The sequence below is a fragment of the Grammomys surdaster genome, unplaced genomic scaffold, assembly GCF_004785775.1.
Source record: "Grammomys surdaster isolate TR1022 unplaced genomic scaffold, NIH_TR_1.0 126109, whole genome shotgun sequence".
Classification (NCBI taxonomy): Eukaryota; Metazoa; Chordata; class Mammalia; order Rodentia; family Muridae; genus Grammomys; species Grammomys surdaster.
In genome coordinates, this window is record NW_021620917.1 from 5911538 (window position 1) to 5930235 (window position 18698).

Here is an 18698-nt window from a genome sequence, read left to right on the forward strand (position 1 = left end):
AGAGGTCCTCGGATCCCATTACAGGTGGTTGTGAGCCACCATGTGGTTGCTGGGAATTGAACTCAGGACCAGTAAGTAAGTGCTCTTAACGGCCGAGCCAGCTCTCCAGCTCTCTAGCTTGTTTTTTTAAGACGGGGTCTCTCAGTGAATCTCCGTTTTTGTTTCCCAGTGCTACGTTTACAAGTGTGTACTATCGTGTCCAGTCTCTCTCCTTTTTAAATATGGGTGCTTGCACAGCAAGCACTCGGCCCAACTGAGCACCTCCCCTGCCCTCTGCATCCTTTGCTGTGGAAAGATGCCTCATCTACCTTTTGGAGAGGAGGGCCCAAGTCAGCCACATGGGGTGTGTGTATCCCTCCTGGCCCAAGGCCAGCTGCGTCCAGCTGCGTCCTGCTGTGCCAGGCTTCTGCCCGCTGACGTCTTGTATTGGCCTCACGAGGCAGCTCTGTGTCCCAGCCGCCCCTTGGGCCCTTGTGTGGCTACTTCAGTCTGGGTTCCCTCCAGCGCACGTCGCCAGCATGTCTGAAAGGGAACGCGGATCTGCAGTGAGGGACAAGGGCTGGCGATGTTTCATGTATATAAATTGAGTTTTCCTTTCCGTGCGTGTTTTGTCAGGAACCTAATATGTGGTATTTTCTGTCCTTCCTCAAGACAAACAGCCATGGCCACAGAACTGTCACTTTGTTCAGGTGTGAGATCGCTATGTGGAACTTTTTTTTTATTGTTTTATTTAATAGAACCAGGGCTGTCCCACTTCCCTGGATGGCTCCTCCTCCTCCTCCTCCTCCTCCTCCTCCTCCTCCTCCTCCTCCTCCTCTTCTTCTTTTTTTTTTTTTTTTTTTTTTTTGGTTTTTCGAGACAGGGTTTCTCTGTGTAGCCCTGGCTGTCCTGGAACTCACTCTGTAGACCAGGCTGGCCTTGAACTCAGAAATCCGCCTGCCTCTGCCTCCCAAGGGCTGGGATTAAAGGCGTGCGCCACCAATGCCCAGCTGTGGCTGCTCTTCTTTACCTGGTAGCGTTTTTACTCTGGTAGAGTTCAGAGTGGCAGAAGCAGGTCCTCTCTTGATAAGCTAGGGTAGAAAATTCACTGTTGATTTTCTTTTTCAGTTTGCACATTGTGTTCCTTGGCTTGTCCTCACTGTGACAGAGTACCCGAGAGAAAGAATTTAAAAGCCAGAAAGGTTTTGTTTTATCTCAAGGTTTCTGTTTTTTAGTCCGTGGTCAGCTGGAATTGTGTAGCCATTTCCTGCAGGCTGAAGCATTTCATGCTGAAGGGTTTCTGTGTAGAGGCCAGAGGGGGACCTTGGGTGTCTTCCTCAGTCTCTCTCTACCTATTATTAAGATTTTATTTTTAATTTTTAGTTGTGTGTGTGTGCATGTGAGTCCACTGTCTGTGGAGTCCAGAAGAGGGTGTCTGGTACCTTGGAGCTGGAGTTACAGGTGGTTGTGAGCCACGCACTGTGGATCCTGGGAACCAAACTTAGGGCCTCAGCAACAGCAGTAAGTACATTCATCTGCTGAGCCATCTTGCTAGCCCCTCTACCTTAGTTAGTTAGTTAGTTAGCTAGTTAGTTAGTTAGTTAGTTAGTTAGTTAGTTAGAGAAGGTTCTCTCCCTTGAATCTGCAGCTCTTGGATTTGGCTAGACTGGTTGGCCAGCAAGCTCTTCCTGTCTCTGATTCTCCAGTGCTAGGATTACATGAACATGCCACCAGGCCTAGCTTTTTATATGGGTGTCAGGCATCCAAACTCAGGTACTAATGCTTGCATGGTAAGCACCTTAACTGAGCCATCTTACCAGACTCCTCCATCATAATTGTTATTTATTTGTAAGGTAAGATTTTCATACTGAACCTGCAGTTTACCGATTCAGCAAAACTGGCTGGCCACCAAGCCAAAGAAATCCTCCTGTCTCTGCCTTTCCAGCCCTAGGCTCACAGGTACTGGGTGCTGGGCATCTCAGCTCAGGTGTCATGCTTCCCTGGCAGTGACTTTACTCTCTGGGCATCTCCCCGGCCCGGAGTGGAGGGGAAACAGGGTGGTTGTTGGTATCGGGGCGCTGAGCTGCTAGGAGCTTGGCAGGAGGCTTCAGTTCTGTGGGACTGCGATGACAGTATTCCACCCTTAGGGGTGGCAGCAGAATGACACCAGGGGAGCTGAAGAAAACCCTGTGGGTCCACACTCTTGAAGGCTCTGCAGCTTGAGAGACCCTGAGGCTGGCTTGGCTTAGTTAGGTACCTCAGAGCCGAGCACGGACACTCCTTTCCCTCTTCTTCTCCACAGGCTTCCTCGATTGCTGTCTCCTCAGGGTGCTGACTCTTCCCCAAAACTACTGTCAGATAGAGAGCTTTTGTGGTTGCTCCTGTGAAGTTTCCAGGTCAGTCTGATCTCACTCGAATCATGTGTCTTTTTGTCTGTTGTTCAGACTTCAAAGGTGTGTGTATGGAAGGCAGTCTGTGCTTTGAAATCCCTTTAGTTTTACTGAAGAAGTAAGGCCCTGGCGTGGGGGCAGAGACAGCAATGTGCAGTGGGGCCTCAGCATCCATGTGAACATAACAGCCAGTTAGTGCTGGAGCAGAAATGACACAGGTAGACCAACACCCCCACCCCACACTTCTAAATGCATAGGGAGAAATACCTGGTGTGATCCCAGCCCAGCCAAGGCCAGAGCTGCCATTAGACCAGGGCCATCCCACCGTTGTCGTCTCCAGCAGCGCGTGTAAGCAGCACAGCAGCGTCGCTTGTATGTGAATGTCACACAGGTGGACGTCTGTTAAGCTTCTTTTTTTTTTTTAAAACCTTGGCTCTGCTTTCTAAATCTCAGTCTTGCGGTTGTATGCAGCCCTAGGTCGTTCACTCTCATTGGCCATTCTGTTCCTTTAAGTGGTAGATTCTGGTGATGGTCAGCTGTGTGCAGGTGATCACTGTGTGTGTCCTGCTGTGTGGGCACACAGGTTTCTCTCTGGGTAGTTTCCTCCTGTGACCCTTTATGTCATCTCGATAAGCTAGGACTTAGTAGTAAGCTAACACTCCAGTGTGTTAAGTCACTGCAGATTTCTGGGGTATTGGCTTCCCTCTTACTCAGTGGCCATGAAAGGGTCCTGGCCCTCGAGAGCATTAGGCTGAGGCCACAGGCCTTGCTGGTCTTGGTCGGATTGCCTCCTCCTTGGCACCTTTAGCCTTTCTAAAAGGAAATGCAAAATGAGAGCAGAAAGGGTCAGGGGACTAACCAGAAACCAGCCCTAGAAAGGGGGTTCTGTCCCTTTGGTTACATTCTGTTGAAAACTCCAGGTGACCAGCCCACATGGGGGTGGGGAGGAGAGGCGGAATCTTCAGGGTGTGACTGTCAGGATGGGGCTGGCAGGAGCTGTTGTGGGAGGATCTCACACCCCCTGTACGGTTCCTAAAACTGGGGTTGTGTGAGTTCACGTTGCTACAGCAGCAGAGTGCAGAATGTGCCGTTGCCTTGACAACACTGAGGTTGGCCAGGCTCTTTAACCATCTTGCGTGTGCGAATAACACTCCATCATGGGCCCTGCATGTCTGTCTGTATGTTTTTGTGTATGTGCCTGAGTGCATGTGTATAGGTTTGTGCCTTTGTGTGTGCATGCCAAACAGATGTCTCTGCATACCCATATGTGTCTGCCTGTGGATGTGCGTGGCATGTGTGTGCATGTGCATACACACATGTTCTTAGAGGGCTGGAGGAATCTGGGCTCTACTGACACCTGTACTTGGGTCGGCAGCCCCAGGAATTCTATGTGGAACCCTCGCCCCACCCCCACTGCTTCCAGCATGCTTTAGGAAATCAACCTGGAGTTCCAAGCCCACCTGGGTTCTGTGCCTTTAAGGACTTTGTGGGGGAGGGGGGAGATGCCCTGCCTTGTTAGAGGCTGCCATGTTTGAACCAAGGTACTTTCTCCTGGAGACGTGTTTCCATAACACAATGTCTTGGACTGGTGATTGTGGATTCAGTCAGTTTTAGCCACTGCTTGGGCATAAGAGGGAGGCAACCTCTGTTCCCGGCTCATTTCTGAAGGGTGCTATTTCCAAGTTAGTGAGGAATACCGGGCTTCTAAAGCCTGAACATCCTGTGCACACAGCAGCCCATGCTCTCCCTTGTCATCACTTCCCTAGGCTAGCCTGTCATACCGTGGGGACTGTGGTCATAACTTCTGTTCTAATGGATGCTGGGAGGAGCTGCTGGAGCCTGGAAGACAAGTAGCCTGTGCATGCTTTGAATGGGTCCCCCTGAAGTGGCTACATGCAGGCTCTGGTCTGGGATTGTCCTAACACATGTCACCACCGTGCTACTAAGATGTCGAGGCTGCATGGGGAAGACAGAGCCCATGTGGGAAGTCAGAAAGGAGGCCCGGGCTGCAGGGGAGGAGGACCTGGGCTTAGCTTCCACTTCATTGTGCTTCTCCCTTGAGACACATTCGTTCTCAGTGGAGCCAGCCGCCCGCCCAGGACCCACAGCTGATTGCTTGTGATAAGTTTCTGGTTGATCCCACCCCAGGGTAGGACACTGGCAGGTTTGGGTGCCTTTTTTTGTTCCATGTTCCTGTGACTTTCAAATGGGCCCCCACCCACTGCACAATGGCAGCAGGCAGATTAGCCCAGCAGATGACGTCTTCCTGACACCACCAGGTCAGAGTGTGAGAAAACTGAGCTGCAGTGTGTGCATGAGCACCCCCTCCATCCAACCACCACCCCCACCCTGTGTGTGTGTGTGTGTGTGTGTGTGTGTATGTGTGTGTGTGTGTGTGTGCATGCTCCTGCAAGTGCACGAGCACGCCACTTCCCCCCTCCCCCTTCCCATCTTGGATAGCCCTAGAAGCTAGAAGTGGCTTGTGATGTAATTCTAGTCTTTTTCTATGCCGACCAACTTGCCTTGGCTGTTAGCATCTTAGCTAGAGTGGGGAGATGTCTCTCTAGCTCTGAAGACCCTTTAGCCACCGCCCCACCCTCCCCCCTCCCTTTCTCAGCAGCCCCGAACTTCTGGCCAGGACTCATTCCCAGAGGACACGCCAACCCACTGCAGGCCTGAAGTCCTCTCCTCTAGCCCTTCAGTTTGTGCCTGTGAGCAAGATAAGATGCCTTAGAAATGTCTTCCCAGAGTGAGGGAGACATGGGTGGATGGAGTTTCCAGATGACCTCCTGTTCTCATTTTTGTCTCTGCTTTTCCAGTGCGGGGTTACAAATGTGGGTCACCATGCCCAGTTTTTAAAGTGGGGTTCTGGGTTTGAGCTCAGGATCTTGTACTTGCAAAACAAACACTTTATATACAAAGCCATCTCCCTAGTTCCCACCCAAGTCCTTGGGTTTTTTGGTTTTTTGGTTTTGTTTGTTTTTGAGATAGGTCTTACAGTGTAGCCCAGGTTGACCTCAAACTTGCAGTCCTCCTGCCTCAGCCTCCCATGCACCACCACTTTTGGCCTGCTTGGTGCAGAAGGATGAAGCCAGAGAGCTCCAGTGTCTGCCCTTCTCTGTCTGAGAAGAGAAGAAGCTAGCTTCCCACATGTGGCAGCACCCCAGGGTGACACATTCTATTTCTCTTGTCTTTGGCCATTCCCAGGGGTGTGGGTTGCTGCTCTTACTGGTTGATTGATGCATCTTGACACATAACCCAAGCCGCCATGGCCTTCAGAGTTACTGTCCCCATGTAAGCGGCAGTCTTGCTGAGTAAGTCATGTGACTGGTGTTTCCTCTCTGTACCTTGTTGGTGCTGCAGTTGTTAGACAGTGGTAGCTGGGCTGTCACCTCAAGCCCTGGGCTGCTGGGCTGGCTGAGCCACTGTGCTCCCTGTAGAGCCTGCCCTCCAGGACAGAGAACTGGCCTTGTCTGTGTGAGTGACTGGGGGTGACTGCCCACCCGCCTTCCACTTCAGTTCTACTGAAGCTCTTCCCTGTTTTTAATTGAGAAGCCCATGAAAAGGCATCCCAGATAATTAGTTTCCCACTGTGAAAGAGAAAATAAAGCTGGAATTACCAGGCAGTAAGTGAGAAGAGAAAACTTTAATTAGGAGCTTCCCAGTAAATGCTGGAGGGTGGCTTCGAGGATTCCAGATGGCTTAAGCCTGCCCTTGTTCAGAACACACTTTGCTGCAGCTACTGGCAAGTAGGAGCGGTGTTGGTGTCTCCCCTCCGTGGGGAAGGGACAGCAGAGCCAGGCAGAGGGTGGGATGGCTCTTCAGAGAAGGACACATCCGTAAAAGGGAGTGCAGCCGAGAGCTTCTCACCTCTCCCCGTCCTGTCCAGTTCCCACCCTTCTGCCCCTTCCCCGTCAGTCCTGGGTAAGGCTCGTGAGTAATGCTTGGCTTTTCAGATGAATGCGCAGCCTCGTGCTTGGCTGAGCTGTCTCCCCAGCCCCAGAATGCTCTCCACCTTTGACTGTCTCGGTGGGTGCTGAGGATGTAGGAAGTGGTCCCGTTAGGCAGGCTCAGGACACTGGGCATAGGTACTCAACCTTAACTGTCCCCCAGTAACAGCCTTTGCAGACTTTTTTTTTTCTGAGACAGGGTCTCACGTGGCCAGTCTGCATCTGGATGCCTGACCGTCCAGCCCCGCACCGGGTGCATCTTTTTTGTAGTCCATCCCACCTGGATCTCCATGCCCACCCAACCCCCTTTTTGGCTGGGGATCTGTACCCCTTTCACCTGAACTTGGAATCGTCATTCAGTCCTCATCTCTTGTATCCTAGGGTTTTGTGGTGTGCGCTGGCTCCCTGTCACCACTTCTGGGTTTTTCCTGATGTTTGCTCCCAGTTAGATCAGGTGTGTAGATCCCTGCCACTCCGGGTGATGCCAGTGTAACCATATGGGAGGGGTTGTGCCCTCTGCCCTGTGGGAGCTCCCTGCTCTAACACACTGGGCTTTGCAGGAGCCTTACCCCCTCACCGAGGGCCCAAGGCTCGTAACTGGGGACTTGTGGCCACATGAGTGAGCCCTAGGGAAGGCTACTGAGGGACTGGTCTTACTCCAGATCCCCGCTTCTGCCAGCCAACTCTTCCCATAGGCTAGACCCCCGCCTCCTCCTCCCGGTGCCCATGCTCCAGCTCATTCTCGGCTTCTAATTACGTTGTATTTATTATGTAGGTTATATTTACCCAGTTATTACTGGAATGGAGTCATGGCCGCTCTTTGATAGTCTATAACTGTTTGTAACTGGTGCTTCCTCTTAATTATCCCGATGCTCAAATCATCCCAGTTTGGCCCATGGGAAGCCCTTAGGCCATCTCCTCTGTCCTGGATGTGACCCTGTCCTCTCTGAGCCGTACTCACTGAGAGCCACATGTTCCAGCCACTCCCACCCTGCACCTGCCGGGTCTGAGGGGCCAGGCTGCTGTGGCTGCCCTCCTTTGGTCCTAGACTCTGAACAAGTGGAGCCCAGTGTGCTTGGCTGGATACAACACAGCTGAATGGTTTCAGCGGTCATCCCAGTGCTGCAGAAGACAGTCTCCTGGGGTTTGCTTGGAGTCCGTTCCCCACCCTTCCAATAGGGCTGAAGGCATATATGTTAGTGAGGTTTTAATGTTTACCGAGTGTGTGTGTCTGTGTGTGTCTCTGTGTGTGTGGGGGTGAGTATGTGTGTGTGTGTGTGTGTGTGTGTGTGTGAGAGAGAGTATGTGTGTGTGTGTGTGTGTCTGTGTCTGTGTGTGTGTGAGTATGTGTCTGTGAGTGTGTGTGTGTGTGAGAGTGTGTGTGTGTGTGTACAGGCAGATCCCTGGGATCACTGCGCAGTGAGAGAGCCTTCATCAAAAAGTAGGATTTTTATCATCAGGTGCAATAGGGGAAGACATCCTACATTAACCATTGGCCTCCACACGTGCACACACAGACAACTCCCATCCCCTGTTCCCCAGCCCCTGTACACACACACAGACACACACATACACACACACGCGCGCACACACACAGATTTTTTAAAAGCACTAATGAATCAGAGACAGTCAGGACTGGATCTTACACATGCGTGTGGAGGAGTGGAGGGGAGGCTGCTCCCTGGCATGCTTATGGTCCGTGTTCAGGACTGCAGCAGAACTATACTGAGATACCGCATAGCCTTTTGGGGGGAAAGAACCCCAAAAGATGAGTGTGCTGCCAAGCCTGCTGACTATCCTTAATACTTGCCTCTTGGGGCAGGCAGGCAGCTGGCCTCCGCTGACCCACCCAAACAAGGAGAAGATAATGAATTGTCCCTTAGGTCTTGCTCCCCAGGGCCGGAAGGGTGGATGGGCTGGAGTACAAGGGAGAGAGAGCGCATTATTAAGCTCTGAGTAGGTGATGGAATGGTTTCCAGCTCTAAGCAGGTTTTCCATGCCCACGATAGCTGCCTCTCCCCTTCTTAGGGTCTGAACTACATTTTTACACGGGAGTGAGCCAGGTTACCAGGAAACAGCAGTGTAATTAAAACGCCTTGATTTTATCTTGTGGTGTTCCTGCCAAGAATAATTGTGTTAGCCTCAGCTCAGCTCCTGGACACACTCTCAAGGGGGGTCAAATGGGCTGTAGTAGAGCCAGCCACCTCTGCCCTGCTCTGTCCCCCGAAGTCCAGCCTTCTTTCTTGCCTTACCCTTCTGGCCACCTTGCCCTGGGACTTGGGATATACATCTGTCATCCCAGCCCCCACCCCCAGCCCCAGAGCAGTTTTCCTCTCATTTGCAGACGGCATGTGAACTTGCTTTGAGGCAAAGAGGAGGTAGGAGCTCCAACTCTGCCTGGCTCCAACCTGCCACAGCCTCGCTTGTAGGCGACTATGATCGGGAGCCTGAGGTAGAAGGTGGCATTGTGTTGAGGGGCTACTGTTGTATGCAGCAGAGTGGGCCTGTCCTGCGTGATCTTAGGACTACAGTGGTCCCAGTGGACCGCTTGGCTGCTGTTTAGAGCGCCCAAGGGTGGCTTGCCACAAGGAAGGAGTGCTGTCTCTTGAGGAGGTCTGGGGCTTGGGCAGCCGCAGTTGTAAATATAAGCCCTGGGGTTGTAGCCATAAAGAGGGAAGGGTGACCGAGGCTGAGGCTGGCTTCGGTGTATCCTGGCTCCCCACGGTCTTCCCTGTCCAGGCTGCAGAGCTGCCAAGTGGGTTGGAGGCTGAGATTCTGTTCCTGGCTGCATCCTTTACTCCCCATGGCTTTGAGTGTTCACAGACTCCAAGCATCTACTTTTTTCTCTCTATTAAATGTGGGGGGGAGAGGTGTCTTCAGGGGCCTGTTGTCCCCTTTTTGATGTCTTGGCTACCTCCCTAGGCAAAGCTGAAAGTCTTGGCTTATTTTGGGAATCTGTGCATCACCTTGGCTTGAAGGCAGCCAGCAGATGCCTCTCACTTAGGCACACTGAAAGAGTTGAGGCCCAGCCCTGCCCCTTTCTGTGAGTTTGAAGGAGGGTCTTTTCTTGTCAATCACTGAGGTCAAAAGGGCAATTTAAATAAGGCATTTACAACAATGTCACCCTGTCAGGGTTTGGAGCCACACATCTCAGCTTCTTAAGCCCTGCTTTGTGCCTGTGTTTAGTAGTACCTTGAGAGCTGGCCACATCACCTGGGGGTTAGAGGTTGCTGACAAAACTGTCTTAGGGCTTACCCCTCTTGATTATGCAAAGGCTGCATGCGCCATTTACCTTTGGGTTGGCTGCGGTAGAGCCAGGGCTTCTACCTGAGTTGTAGGCCGCAAGACCGAGCCACACACCAGCCTTTTACCTGCCCACCTCCCATGGCGGTGCTTCACCTGTTGGTTTTTAATACCATCCTTGAGGAAGTGTCCCGTGTCCTGCCCAGGTAGAAAGCCAGCCCCACGTGGGACTCAGGTAATAGTAGGGGATAAATGGTGTTGTTCTTGACGATGTATCCTCAGGGTCACTGAAGCCAGGAGTGCATTCCAGGCTGCTGGCCATGCCACCCCACACCAGCCGTGCCTGACAAAACACCGAGGCCGAGGGAGTCGGTGTCCTGTGTAGTGTGGCTGATGCCTTGGCTTTGCCAAGTCACTGAACCATCTGTTCTCTTTCTAGATATTGTTCTTGAATATCTGGAAAGATACTTAAATATCTTTAATATTTAACTTAATAACTTAAATATCACAGGATTTTTAAAAATTTTATCTTATCTATAAATATAACTTATCATCAGAATAAAAAGGCAGAGTCATAGGTTTGAATGGAAAATAGCATATTCTTTAGAGACAACAAGGGTCATTTTTGCCACCTACATGTTACTTTGTATATTACCTTAGGGTCCTCAGCCAGAGCCATGGGACTCTTGACATGGTCAGCTGCCCAGGCAGATGTTCAGGGATAGAGTCTGAGCATGAAGCAGTTTATCCTGTGTTACAGGACCAGAGGCCCCCCCATCCTGGTCCCAGGTCCTTTGACTCGCAGCCCGGGGCATGTTGCCCAGTCCAGAGTCTTCTAGGGATAGATAGCTGTCCTGTGCAGACCCCTAAATGAAGCTGAGTGTGCTGTCAACATAAGTAACAAAGAAGACATGTTTGGTGCCCAGGTGCAACACAGGATGTGGCCTTCTCCATCCCAGAAGTGCCAGGCATAACCAGCTAGATGGATTGGCTATTGGTACATAGGAGAGAGAGTACTCAGAATGGCACTCAGGTATGTGAGGGTGGGGCATGGTGTTCTTTTGCAAGGATGCAGCTGACTGTACTAGTGTGGCTTTCTCATCGCCCTCCCCCATGCACCCACCACCCCAGAAATCACTGAGCAAAGAAGAATCATCATGTGACGGCCCGTTATTCACAGTCACTGAGTGAACCCCCTTAGTTCTCGCTCTTTCTTTTTACATTTTAGTGAAACCCATTTACACCTCAGGGTTCCCAGTGGAGGCGAGTCCTTCCCCACGAGCCCCAGCCTGCACAGCAGCGCCCAGACTTCCCCACACGCCCCCGGCCTGCACAGCAGCACCCAGAGTCTCTCCACCTTCACGAAGGACAAACACCCTGTAAACAAGCTTTGTGAGAAGAGCATCCCAGAGCAGGAAGGCGGTTTATTAAAGGGCCTTTTCAGCTTAGACATGCTGTTCACTCAGGAGTTAGGAGTGGCATCTGGGGTGACCTCAAAGCCTTCCGGAAGACAGGAAGGAGGCTCTGGCATCCCTAGGTTTGGCTGCACTGGACAGTGTATACATGGTCAGCTACACATCACAAGCAAAGGGAATGTAGCCAATTTGGGTCTGGTACATATATTCTGTCTCGAGACTCCTCCATGTAGCAGGCATGTAGCAGAAATATAACATGGTACTCCCATAGCATGGCCTGTCCTTTTTATCTGTCACTTATCAATAACAGACTTGTGTTCTGGGAACATAGGGTATGGAAAGAAAACCAAGCCGCAGGCCTGTGTAGTGCTCTCTGAGGTCAGAGGTCAATGTCACATGGCCCACTGCCTTGAGTCTATGGCTGATCTCATCACCCATGAGCTGGTCAGTCAGGAAAGATCCCAGCAGCCCCAGAGATGACCCAGCAATGTGACCTTTTCCCCCAAGCCATGGGGTTTGAGAGTGTGACGTGACTCAGCTCACCCACCTCCTGTGCTCGGCGTGTGCAGGTCTGAGCGCCAGCCTGCTCCCCCTGTCCTCTTCCCTCTGGGAGGTACCTGTCACACAGCACTGCTGAACTTGACATCTGACTGCTCCGTGCTGTCTGGAATGACTGCCTTGAGTGTGGCATGGCAGAAGCGGTTCAGAGCCGGCAGGCTCGTCTTCTGCTCCACATAGAGTCGGAGCTTGTCCCTGAAGGTCTCTCCCAGGAAACTGTAGATGAGGGGGTTCAGGCAGCTGTTGGAGAAGGCTGCAAGGTTGACAATGTGGCCTGTCAAGGGGTAGGCATGACGGAAAGACTGCTTGCAGGGAGTGTCCCCCGGCTGCGTCCACTGCAGTAGGTGGACGCTGATGAAGACGTTCTCCGGCAGCCAGCAGATGAAGAAGACAAGGACTACTGCAAAGATCATCCGCAGGGCTTTCTGCCTGCGTGGGCGTAGGCCGCGGTGCCTGTGGGCCCGGATGAGGGCCCGTACAATGAGGGAGTAGCAGAGACCAATGATGGCGAAGGGCACAATGAAGCCCAGTGTGACCTCCAGCCACTGCACCTCCCTGACATCTGCGAAGCAGAAGCAGGCCTCCTCGGTGTGCCGCAGGTGCACGGCTGTGAAAGGCACCAGCGTGGCGGACACCGAGGCCATCCAGATGAGGCCACAGCTGAGCCGTGCGTGGTGCTTGGTTCGGAAGAGGCCACAGCGCATGGCCTTGGCCAGCGCCAGGTACCTGTCAAAGCTCATCCAGGTGAGGAAGAAGACACTGCTGTACATGTTGATTTGCAGGAAAAGGGACATGAAGGTGCAGAGCACCGCAATGTCGTAGTACTGCTCATCCAAGTTGAACACCTCAATCAGGGAGTCCGCCACCAGGATGAGGTCGGCCGCAGCCAGGTTGATGAAGTACAGGTCTGGGATGGTCATCTTCTCCCGGAAGCTGATGTTCACCACCAGGATGAGGATGTTGCCCACGAAGCCGATGGGAAAGAGGAAGATGGTGTAGAGGCAGGAGAGGAAGAGGGCAATCACGTACTGCTGGTGCTCAGAGAGGTCCCCAGTCAGGTTCCCCGGGGCGTCCTCCTGCAGTGCCAGGGACAAGTTGAGGGCCAAAGGGGTGCTGTTGGAAGGGGCTGGCCACACAGGACCTAGGTAGATCTGCACTCCAACATTTGGGGCTGGAGTAGTCGCATCCATGGCTTCCCTCGGCAGCTTTCAGGACTTGCTGCAAGGGTCACAGGAGTCTGTGTTGCATGACAGCTCCATCTTCACAAAGGTGATTCCCTTGACAGTGAGCCAGGCATTTGTGAGGCAGGAAGAATCGTCCTGGGAGTCTGTTGTTCTCAGAAAACCAGAAGGGCAAACAGGGTGTCTGATATCTGGGCTGGTGCTGGGCAGGCACGCCTGCTGCCTGCTCACCTTCTGGGCACCTGTAGAGGAAGACGGGGCAAGACTAAGCATCTAGACTCCTGAGCGTCCTGAAGGAGCCAGGTGCAGTGCATGAGTGGTAACAGGGTCTGCCTGAACTCCGGCTCTTGCCATCTTGGAGAGGTTGTGCCCTGAGCTGGAACAGAAGAGATGGATACGGAGTGTTCCTTTCTGTCCCCTAAGGGCGCCCACAGTTGGTGACAGTCTGTGAGTCATGGGAGATGCAGTGGGACCAGTCAGATCGCTGGCTCATGAAATACTGTGTGTAGTGTGGAAGTTTGAGGAAAACTACTGTTTGTTGAGACAGGAAGTCTCATTAACTTCAGCAGCTGTTGGAAAGAGAAGTGACATGGGAAGGGAAAAACCCAGTCTTTCTCAAAGGTAGTCCAAGAAGCCCACGGGGTGGGAGCTGCCTTTTCTCTTGAGGTAAAGTGGTAAGAGAAATGTTGTTCTTTGACTAGTGGTGGTACGAGTGTGGGTACCAGGAGTAAACTGCCCCCAGTCTAAAATGAAAACAAGTAAAGAATATGCATTGTTCTTTGAGGGCTGGATGTAGCTCAGTGGTAAAGCATTTACCTGGCACACAAGAGAGCTGTGGGTTCCACCTTCAGTATCTTTCCTTTGCGTGTGCGTGCACGCGCACACACGCACACATACGCGCTCATATACACAGCTGTATCATCTTTTGACTGAGACGAGTTTTCGCTGGGCAGCCCTGGCTCTCCTGAAACTCACTCTGTAGACCAGGCTGGCCTCCAACTCACAGAGATACCCCTGCCTCTGCCTCCCAAGTACTGGGATTAAAGGCTTGTGCCACCACTGCCCACCTCACACCGCTGGTTTTGAGGCTAGGTCTCTCCCATAGTCCAGGCTGTCCTCAAATTCACTAAACAGTAGGGAATGACCTCCTAGCTATTCCAGAGGTTGGTGCAGAAGGATCCCTGGAGCACAGGACTATCCTAGGCAACAGCCTGAGACCCCAATCTCAAGGAATAAGGAAGAAAGAAGAGAAGGAAGGAAAACATTTTGTCCTTTTCACAAGTTACTGTGAAATAGAACCTTTTAGGCACTGCAGCCTGGAAGCTGAGTTTTACTTGTCCCTGGGGATGATTCCTAGCATGCGTGACTCTGCCTTGGGGCTCTCTTGGGTCACCTAGGTTCTCAGCAGCACTGCTGTGTCTGGAGAGCCTGGGTTGTCACTGAGCAGAAGATGGGTGCTGGCATCTGGTCGGTGGAAGCCGGGAATGCTGCTTAGTGTCCACATTGCCCCGGGCAGCCGCAGCGCCAGTGTCTGGGCGCAACAACAAAGTGCTTCTGAAATACACTCCTGAAAACACACCTCTGTTACAGCTTTTTTTTGTGGTGATTGCTTTTAGCCTTGAGGTGAAGCAAGAGCAAACCAAAGGTTTAAATTGACCTTTCTTTCCCAAAATACTGCTTCACTAAAATAAGGAGAAGAAGAAATGGGGCAGCTCACTGCCTTGACCACATGCTGTCTGGGATGTATGGGTGTGGGTGGCCAACCCATCTTTCATAGTCGTACCCATCTGAGCCACAGAAGCACCAGTCTTCTTAGTCCAACTACAGTGTGGAGGGTTTCCCTTCATTTCTTCTGAGTTCCAACCAGATACCTGAGCCTGGTCTATAATTTAATCTCAGCACAAAAGAATCAGAGGCAAGCGGAGCTCTAAGTTCGAGGCCAGCCCAGTCTACATAGTGAGCTTCCGGCCAGTTGGGGCTGAAACAAACAAAACCTGAAAACTTAAAAGTACTCACCCAGATTGTGGGAATGCTGGGGCTTGGCCACAATTCCAGCAGCCCAAGGGGAGCAGAGCCCTCGGATGGGTATCTCCCTAGATCTGGTCAACTGACTGTTCTGGCGGGCGCGTGGCAGAAATGACACCCTGGCTTCTGTCCTTGGTCCAAACTGCTGGTGTGTTAATCTAATGATCAGTGTTAGTGTCCTTCTGATTTTCTGTTGTGTGTCCAGATCTGGGGAAACAAGGCTAGGTTTTTGCTAGGCTTATGCGGCCCCTGTCCCTTAAACAGTTCTAAGCCACCAGGACTCCCGTGGCAGACAGAGTGTGGTGTTACAGGGTGTAGCCGGGACCCAGCCGGGACCGAGCTCTAGGTAGACGTGCTGTTGCCTGCACTTGGGCAGAGCCCCTGGCTTGCTCACACCCAGCACACTGTCCTGGAGGCTGACAGTGCGTGCCTGCTCCACCATCCCATCCCACCCCACCCCACACCACCCCAGCAAGAAGTTCCCAGGCAGATGCAGACCCGGAACCTGGGGCATGAATGTAACTCTTACCTGTGCCACGGAGTCACTGAAGCATCTTCTGGAGGTACACCTGGAGCTTGCTTGTAGGGAGTGACCCTGGACTTGCAGCACCTTGGGGATGGTGCCCAGCAGGGATCCAGCAGGAGAGGGAGAGAAGAGAACTGGGTCTGGAAGGGAGCAGGCTCCCAATGCCTGTGGCTGTCCCTCTGCGATGCCTGTGGCTGTCCCGCAGCGTCTGGCCCCCTTGGCACAGCGCCTCCTTTATAGACTTCCCAAGCCTACTCACTGGGCTCTGGCCAGCCTCCTTTTCAGGCCAGCATTAACCACTTTTTTGCTGGCAGTTTTTTTCCTCCCACATGCAGACAGTGAAAACGGCCCTGCTGGACATGTATCTTATGGAAGTTTCCAGTGTGACTGCTGATTTTCATCCATTGAATAGTTTTTTGAAGTGTGAAAGGATTGTAATAATATTGCTTACCTTTTAGGTAAGAATCTTTGTTCATTTGTTGAAGCCCTGTTACCTTTGCTTATTTTTAAAACTGAACACTGAGTTTCCTCAGTCAGCATAGTAGGGCAGCAGTCACATAGTGAATGTAAGCTACAGTTTTCCCAAGGATGCTTGCAGTGGGAAATACAGTCCAAAGGTAGCAGGCATTTTGATCAGAAACTAGGAATCCAGGTGGGCTTTCTGCTCTAATATTAGCTGGGGCTAATGTCCCTCTGCCCAGGGGTCAACTGGGCACCCTGTTCTCTCTGTTTCTAGTTCTAGGCCTTGTATAGCCAGGGTTGGGGAGACACCGGCCCTGCAAGGCCGAGTGGTCTTGTGACTTATTGCTATTCCCCAAGCATCCCACCTTCCGGTTGTTGGAGTTTCATCCACAATACTGGGGTTGTCTTAGAAATGTTGCCCCAGGGGTGGAGACAAGCATGGGGAACGGGGCTTCGCCACGTGATCAGACCTCCTACAGCCCCAGCCTGAGCTATCCAGTCAAGTGGTTATGTATTCATAATCATTTAGAGTTTATTGGTCTCATTTGTACTCTCTTCTTTGTATCTGAGTGCGTGTGCATGTTCACATATGTGTGTGTGTGTGTGTGTGTGTGTGTGTATGCATGTATGAATATGTGTGAATGTGGAGGCTAGAGAACCTCTGTTAGCTATTCCTCAGGTTCTGTCTACCTTGGGTTTTGTTTTTTTTAAGATATGGTCTCTCATTGGCCTAGGACTCACCAATACAGCTAGGCTGGCTGGCAAGAGACCTCCAGGGTTCCACCTCTTCCCCTTCAGTGCAGCCCTCTGTGTTTTTATCTTAATATCTTTTTGATTGCTCGCAATCTGTGATGTTGAATACATTGAGTGGCATTTGTGTTCTGAGCATGCTTCTGCTGGCTGAGGACCACAGACACCACCACATGCTGTCCCCAGTGTGGGAACAGCAGCTGGAAGAAGCAGGTACTGGGTTGGAGAGATGGCTCAGCAGTTAAGATCTGTTGCTCTTGAAGAGGACACAGGTCCAATTCCCAGCACCCATATGGTGGCCCACCATCATCTGTAACTCCAGTCCTAGGAAATCCCACTGCCTCTCTCTGCCTCTGGGAGCCAGGCACACAGGTGGTACAGTTGTACATGCTGGTAAAACAGTCGTACACATAAAATTTCTGTATAAAAAAATGAAGCAGTTACCTGCATGTAGACAGCTGCAGGGGGTCTCTAGAAAACACTGATCTGCCCTGTGCCATGCTTGACGCCTCCTGCTGCAAACATGATTGGGTTTCTACAGGATACTGGCTTAGAATTTTGAGATATATATTTTTGGAAATGTATATATCTTTAAGCAGAGTTCCATTAAAAATAAGATTTTTAATGGAAAACTACTAAGTCAGGGCCCCTTTGAGCTGTAGAAATCCTGACTGTGGAGTTGGCTTTTTCTTGTTTGAGCAGCATTGGAAAGAGCCCATTGGTCCTTTAGTGTCTTTTGTCCAGCTTACCAAGTCAGGATGACGTCAACATTAAAACAACGCCTGTAACACCATATTGGAAGAAACAAATCATGAGAAAACACAGCTTCCTTTTGAATTAAATAAATAAAACAGAAACTCAAGCCTTGAAATAGCCAAGGCGTGCCACTTAAAAATAGCCGCTCCCTTAGAAACTCCCCACTCTTGCAAGCCCATGCTCAGGTTCCAGGGTGCTGGAGGACTGAGAGGGCCTTCACTGTCTTCTGGGTTCCTGGGGAGTCCCTGGGGTGCTCTGATGTCATGCACAGGTGCAGGATTGGCAGCTGAAATTCTGGGGGAGCATCTTACTGTGAGCCCAGCCTTCCCTTTAACATAGCAGGTAGTCAAATCCTCTGTCTAGTCCTACCACTCCGCTAAGAGGCGCAGCGGGCCCCAGGCAGAGGGGATGTCTGCCTTCTGACCTCCGTAGGTTCCAGTATGATAAGAGATGAGAAAGACCTCGAAGATTCTGTCAATACAGTGGGAAGTACCTCGTTTGGTGAGGGTTTCCTCTGTGCTCTCCCATAATAGAGTCTCAGGATCCCTCTTCAGAGCTAGCCTGCCTCTGGGCGTGGCTTCTTGACAGAGGACAGAACCTGAGGGATACAGTGTGCGCATTTGCAGGTGAAGGCAGGCTAGTGGCTGAGTCTGGGCCAGGGTCTTTGTCCTTGTACCAGCCTGCTCATGTCCTTCCAGATCTGCTTGCCCCTTCGTGGGTTTGATGTCTGTGTGCATTTGGCAATATGTTTTGTGCCTGTGTCTACAGTTGTTTTTAATGGTGATGTGTCTGAGGAACCTACACTGGCTACTGTACCATGGCAGGAAGGGCACAGGCTACAGAGTTCACACCCCACATAAGACTCAAGGCTAAAGGGAGAGACGTGAGAGGAAGTTCGGTGTGACAGGCCCACACTAGCTCCTTATACAGACAGTACTGGATGTTATATGGGAGCAGATGCAGTAAGGTAGAGCCTTCATAAACCCTCACCGAAGCTCACAACCCACTCATGTTTCAAAGCCCCAGGTCAGGATTCAGAGTGCCACCAGGGATCCCTAGTCCCAGCAGTCATGCCACAGACACACACATACACACACACACACCAACGTCATTTCTCTGTTGGTCTTCCTGCCCTCTTCCACAGTACAGACCACTCCCAGCACCTCATGGGCCTAAGGTCACCTCTTGCCTGACAGTCAGATCCCTCAGGGGACATGACCCCAGAGTCTGAGCATGGACAGTGTGCAGCGTTGCCCAGCTCACTTCCCACTTCTGGGTGGTCATCTGGAGCATGGGTATGACATAAGACAGCCCTGCAAAGGCCCTTTGACAGGATGTCCAGCCTTTTGGCATTGTAATTATTTACGAGTGTGTTGGGCACATTTATTAGCTATTCTTGGACGTATGTGGCCCGTGGCTGCGGATTGGACACACAGATGTTAGCCTTCCTGCTTTCTTAGGAG

The 18698-nt window shown here is 51.6% G+C and overlaps 2 protein-coding genes across 2 annotated transcripts in view; one reads left to right on the forward strand and one right to left on the reverse strand.

The window, feature by feature from the left end:
• CUNH7orf50 (chromosome unknown C7orf50 homolog) overlaps positions 1 to 18698 on the forward strand; it is a 101364-nt gene that overhangs the window by 20278 nt on the left and 62388 nt on the right. The window lies entirely within an intron of this gene.
• Positions 10883 to 15361, reverse strand: Gper1 (G protein-coupled estrogen receptor 1). Its single transcript, XM_028756113.1, has 3 exons — positions 15271 to 15361; positions 14733 to 14948; positions 10883 to 12958 (listed from the first exon to the last, which is right to left on the reverse strand). The coding sequence occupies exon 3, from the start codon at positions 12723 to 12725 to the stop codon at positions 11598 to 11600; it is 1128 nt and encodes a 375-aa protein (XP_028611946.1). The 5' UTR covers positions 12726 to 12958; positions 14733 to 14948; positions 15271 to 15361; the 3' UTR covers positions 10883 to 11597.

Bases quoted from the DNA above. Each gene is read 5' to 3' on its own strand.
- Gper1 (XM_028756113.1), bottom strand. From the start codon at position 12,725: ATGGATGCGACTACTCCAGCCCCAAATGTTGGAGTGCAGATCTACCTA.